Source organism: Olea europaea, chromosome 10, assembly GCF_002742605.1.
Source record: "Olea europaea var. sylvestris chromosome 10, O_europaea_v1, whole genome shotgun sequence".
In the NCBI taxonomy this organism is placed as follows: domain Eukaryota; kingdom Viridiplantae; phylum Streptophyta; class Magnoliopsida; order Lamiales; family Oleaceae; genus Olea; species Olea europaea.
In genome coordinates, this window is record NC_036246.1 from 34,480,131 (window position 1) to 34,486,134 (window position 6,004).

General features: G+C 37.0%; 1 protein-coding gene across 1 annotated transcript; it reads right to left on the minus strand.

Annotated features, from left to right (window-relative positions):
- Positions 1 to 964: 964 nt before the first annotated feature.
- LOC111401958 (aldehyde dehydrogenase family 3 member F1-like) lies at positions 965 to 3,367 on the minus strand. Its single transcript, XM_023029950.1, has 8 exons — positions 3,238 to 3,367; positions 2,762 to 2,968; positions 2,435 to 2,556; positions 2,231 to 2,335; positions 1,977 to 2,149; positions 1,800 to 1,890; positions 1,572 to 1,721; positions 965 to 1,486 (listed from the first exon to the last, which is right to left on the minus strand). The coding sequence occupies exons 1-8, from the start codon at positions 3,350 to 3,352 to the stop codon at positions 1,226 to 1,228; spliced, it is 1,224 nt and encodes a 407-aa protein (XP_022885718.1). The 5' UTR covers positions 3,353 to 3,367; the 3' UTR covers positions 965 to 1,225.
- Between the last annotated feature and the right edge of the window lie 2,637 nt (positions 3,368 to 6,004).

The following is a 6,004-nucleotide window of genomic DNA, read 5'->3' on the forward strand; positions in this document are numbered from 1 at the left end:
GGAAGGACGTCCAGCGCAAAGAAAGGTTGAAATGAGGGCAAAATGCCAAAAAATGAAAGGAATGGACGTTTTCCACAATAGACTTGAAAGGTAAGGACGTTTTGTGTCAATTACCCTTCCTTTTAAGTTTGTTATTTTTGAAAATGTGTCCTGAAACATTTATAGTAATGTAATTTTCCCTTATGAAAGGCTGCGGCTCCAATCTATTTGCCATTGTGACGACTTCAAAAAATTTTGTCATCTTGTTTCAAAAGTTTAATTTGCCATTCAAGAAGTTGGTTCGTTTTATAGTTAAGTCACTTTCCCTTATTAAAGGCCGCAGATCCAGCCTATTTGCCATATTGACGAAAATGCCCTATAATCTGCAATCATTTCCATCCAAAATTGTTGTCATCTTGTTTCAAAAGTTTAAGGGCTATTCTCTTTGGTGTTTTATCCCTTTTTTGTTTTCGATTTTTCAAAACAGTGATAACGCATTCTCTTTCTCATTTTCAAAAATAAATTTTTGAAAAAAAAAATTGTATTGAAAACTCAAAAAAATAACGTTTTGAACATTTTCAAGCCAAAATGCCCAAAATATGAAAACACGGAAAACGGTCCATTTCCCGCAAAATTTTCTTCTTTCTTGAGCTACCAATCCATCGCCTCCTTCCATCAATAACAACCACCACCCGCCACCTAAGCCGCCTGACCACACACCACCGGCACCTCCTCACCTCCCTCTACAACCTCCGACAATTCAAAAAGTACGAGAGTGTTAAGTCATTTGACATGAATTCATTCTATAGAAGTCTTAGAATTAAAGAAAGCTTAAAAATGTTGGTGTAAAGCTTCTTATATTCATCGAGCTCCTCGTAGCATACGTCCCACACAACCCTGATGCATGGCGATGAACTTCAACACTAATATTTGAATCACCTCATTGAATGAGGAGACGAAATTTTCACTTGAACTGGAAGAGAGATTGCCCCATGAAAGAAGATTAATGTTTTAACATAAAAGTTAGAAGCAAATAACAGATGTCAAAGATTAGTTAATGAAATAAAGCTGCTTGCTAAAATTTGCTGTGCTCATAGATGACAAATCTAGTAATTATAAAGAAACTATGTCGCATAATTAGTTGGAACAATTACTTCCTTAGCCTTCATTTGTTCACAGGCAATGTTATTTCAATGTTCCATTTGTTTCAGTCCTTGATGACAAAGTAATCCTTCTTAAAAATACTTTATATGACAGTCCTTGATGTGTATCTTCTCCTCAATCCCAACAGTAGCAGCAACAACCCAATATAGTCAAAGTTGTAAGCCAACCTGATGAATTCGAGCTTGAAACCATTCCACGGAGGGTACCTTGGTTCGAGTTCCAGGAAGAAGCTTCTTTGCAGAATTGCTTTTTCGTGACTGAAAGTATCAAAAGAGTACTTCCCATGGTACCTTCCAAAACCACTTTGACCGACACCTCCAAATGGCAACCCATCACATATGAACTGCAATTTTAAAAACACCAGAAAATACACATCCGTTTTATCACTATTTAGATTTTAATCATTTGACAAGAAGAAAGTAGCTTACTTGAATCATGGTATCATTGAATATCACACTTCCAGATGATGTTTCCTGCAATAATTTTTCCTTGAATGTTTTATTTTTGGTGAAAACATAAATGGCAAGTGGATTTGGTCTCGCATTAATGAACTCAATGCTTTCTTCCACATCATTCAGCTGCATACAGAACACACTTATTGTCGTACACATTTTCCACTACAAAGTGGAAAGTTGAAAGCGAAATTATAATTATACCGTAATGATGGGGAGCAATGGACCAAATATTTCCTCAGTCATGATAGCAGCATCAAGTGGAGGATCCAATAAAATCGTAGGCTCAATTAACCTTAAATGTTTAAACAATATTAGGCATCCCAACCAGTGCAAAACAGTAGCTAAAGAAACAGTGATGAAAGAAAGCAGAGAACTTACAGATTTTGTTTGTCGAATGAACCACCATAAACAATTGAAGCTGCGACACCAGGGTCCTCAAGAAGATTGCAAACCCTTTCAAAATGATTCTTGTTTACAATTTTACAGATACTATTCAAGTTTTTTATGTTTTCCCCATAAAATGTTTTGATACACTTTTGCAATAATTCAACCTGAAAAATATAAAGTAGAGTTTCAGTGAGGTAGATCCAATAATTCCACAAGAAGTTAACAAAGAGGACATGGTCGAGCACCAGAACTGGAGCAAGTTTTCGTTGCACAAGCACATAATCAATTCCTATGCATGCTTGTCCAGCACATGCTCCCCACTTCCCACCAGATATTCTCTTAACAGTCACCTTGAATACAATATGTCAACATATTAACATAGCAGATTCTTGATCTTCCCCAAAAAAAGGCAGTCTTTATACTGTTGTCTAAGAGCATTAAAATGGAACCTTTAAGTCTGAGCCAGATAGAGAGTCGAGGATGATAGGGCACTTTCCACCCAATTCTAGAGTCACAGGTGTCAAGTGTTTTGCAGCTGCAGACATGATGATGCGTCCTACCCGGGGACTGCCTGTAATTATATTTGTCAAAGTGAAAAAGAAATAAATATGAATTTAATTATCATCCACAAGACATGCTGATATGCAATAATGGGAGAAATGTGCTACAATTGGATGAAGCAGGATTATGGTTTAATGATATAACATGTTTCAAATGAACTTCTGTTTTCATCAGAATCCTAAAGGTTGAAATAGAATTAACCGATAACAAGATACCTGTGAAAAATATCTTCTCCCATTTTTGCTCCAGTAGTTTCTCAGCTACATCACTTCCACCTTCAACAACTTTAATGGCTTTGTTGTCTAAGTAAAGGGGGACTATACGAGCAAGAAAAGAAGAGCATGCTGGTGCCAGCTCCGAAGGCTTTACAACCACTGTGTTTCCAGCAGATATAGCCCCGATCAAAGGATCCAAAGCCAGAGCTACATAAAAGGGAAGATGGGATCTTAATCATAGATAGACAACAACAGCTTGAAAAATATTGATGATATTGATAGCACTCAATACCTAGCACAATTTCAAGCTTTACTATCATGTATTAAATAAAAAAAAGTGAAGTAAAAATATGTTTACATCAAAATTTTGATTTCAAATTGGAGCAAAGAGTGAATTTTCATAAATTTTCCACAGTAAAGTGCAATCTGAATATTCACGAATTTGGATGACAATGGCCAGAAGGTAGGAAACTTACAGATGGGGAAATTCCAAGATGCAAATATGAGAACGACACCAAGTGGCTCTGGTAATACTTCGGCTTTTGCAGGGAAAAGAAGTAATGGTAATTGGCCCTGCCCAATATGTAACATCAGTGCAACTGTGACACCTCGTATTAACAACTTTTATCTTCTGTAATGATTTGGATATAATGAACCCTAATCTCGAAAAAAATAAAATAGGAGTGGTTGCATGCTCTTTCTAGTAACTTTTTGGAATTAATTACAGCAAACTAAAGAAATTGTACATCTTGCATGAAATTTTCTGAAGTGATTCAAAATTTTTGGCCAGCACTAGGGATGAGTCTTGATGTGCCATGACTTGAACAATTGGCTGTAAGAGCACAAATATCCTTGGAATCACCTGTCTATATAAAATTCATTTGTTTGTGCTTGTGCAGGTAGGCTTCCTTGAGCCAAACAATGTAATTGATTTATTCTTTCCAAAACGTTAGCGATTATTGTTTCACTTATACCAATTATGATTCCATCAGTGGTCATAATCAGCTGTCATCATCTAAACCGAAGGAGGATAATTTAACTAGGTATAAAACATCTAAGCAATCATGGTTTCAATCCATCAATTTAGTTGAAAAATCCAGCTATTGACACTGCACTCCCTACCTATCCTTTCGGCCTTTAGCAATATCCATTTATAGTCAGCATCCAGATAAAACTGTTTTTACCTGTACTCCTGGTTGCTAAATATAAAGCCTCTATCAACAAAAATTTATAGCCCAGGGGAGAAAATATATAAATCTTCATAAATTCAAAGAAGTACAGAAGGTAGCAAATTAATTAGCAATCTAATGTTACGACTGCCACGATAAAAGTCTGGAATCATCCTTTTAGGTACAAAGTTGTCCTTGCATTAGCAAAATGTCATAGTAAGCAATAGCATAAGGTGTATGTCCCTCAATAGTTTGCACTTGCTTATTTCCTTTTGTTCATTTTACAGAGGCTAGGTTGATTTTCCCCTTGCCAGTTTAAGTTAGAGAAACTTAAACAGAACAGGTAGGATCCATCAAGGAAAGATAAAAATAAAATAAAATAAAATAACACACACACACATATATATGAAATTTGAGGAGAATCCATTCAGTCATAGCCACAAATTATACAACCCGTAGGAAATGGGTTTGATTTAGGATTGTTTCCTTTTCCTATACAGTTGATTTTGCATCTATTTCCTGCAATTAGTGGCAGATCTATTGTAGGCCTAGAGTAGAATGTTTCCATTTTCTTTCCCTTGTACCCATATACATAGGCTATAAAGCCGTCTAATTTAACATACTAGCATGATCAAGAAATCACTCTCAGTTCATGTTATCAGAATGTTGTGCTTGGTAATTCTCAGTCATCCAGCCATAATTGTTGGCATGAATAGCAATTTTCAATCCTCAATTGCCAAGCTATCCTTGGTCTCTCTTTTTGGCCTTTATGATGGATCAGACACGAGGATTGAAATTCAAGATGACAAAATCTGCCTCTACCAACATACCCAAACAACCATTAACACTCAAAACCCAGTTCCAAGCTATTGTGTATGTGGCTTATATAGACTACAACACAGATTTTTTGGATCAAATAGGTCGATTGGGAAGAGCTCGAGACGTGAGCAGTTGGTATAATTCGGCTATGTTTGGCGGATGAGATCATGTATCATGTCATGGATGTTGAGTCTCCGACAGAGGTTTGGAAGAAATTGGAGGGTCGTTATATATCGAAGTCTCTCATGAACAAACTGCATCTGAAGCAGCGGCTATACGGGCTTAAGATGTTGAAAGGCACGGATCTGATTCAACTTTTCAATGTGTTTAACAAAATTATCAGTGATTTATTGCGACTTGAAATCAAGTTTGATGATGAAGACAAGGGAATGATATTGTTGTGCTCTCTTCCTCCTTCATACGATCACCTGGTGACCATGTTGACACGGGGTAAAAAGACTCTTGAATTGGAGGAAGTCACATCAACCCTGTTGGCCTACAACCAGCGAAAATTACGTACTAGCGAAAGCTCACAGAGAGAAGGACTGATCGTAAAGGGCTACCAAGATCATGGGAGAAGGAAGGACGGTGATCCATACAAATGGAACACGAGATCAAAATCTAATAATCAAAATAGAAAAAACGTTAAGTGCTACAAATGCCATTAGATGGGTTACTTTAAGAAAGACTGTTCGAATAAGAAGCAAGGTGATGAAAGGAAAGGTGATAGGTCCTCAAACTCAGCTAGTGTAACAGAGGGAGATTGGAGATGGAGACATGCTATCAATCTCGGCAGGTAATTCTGAAAAATTACATGACTGTTGGGTACTTGATTCAGCTTGTTCATATCACGTGTCCTCGCCGGGATTGGTTTGATTCATATCGTCCAGGTAATTTTGGATCTGTTCTGATGGGTAATGATGCATCATATAAGATCATTGGAAGGGGTCCATAAAATTTAAAATATTCGATGGTGTGGTAAGGACCTTGGAGGATATTAGGCATGTACCAGAGTTGAAAAAGAACCTCATTTCTTTAGGCACTTTAGACACATATGGTTATTCTTATAAGTCAGAGTGGGGCCTTGATAGTGAAAAAAGGGGCTATGATTGTGATGAAGGGTAAAAAATTAGCAGGGAATATATACAAGCTACTCGAGAATACAGTTGTAGGTGGAGTTGCTACAATAGAATCTGAGTCAAATGACACTCTTCTATGGCATATGCGACTGGAGCTATGATGATCGGATTCCAGT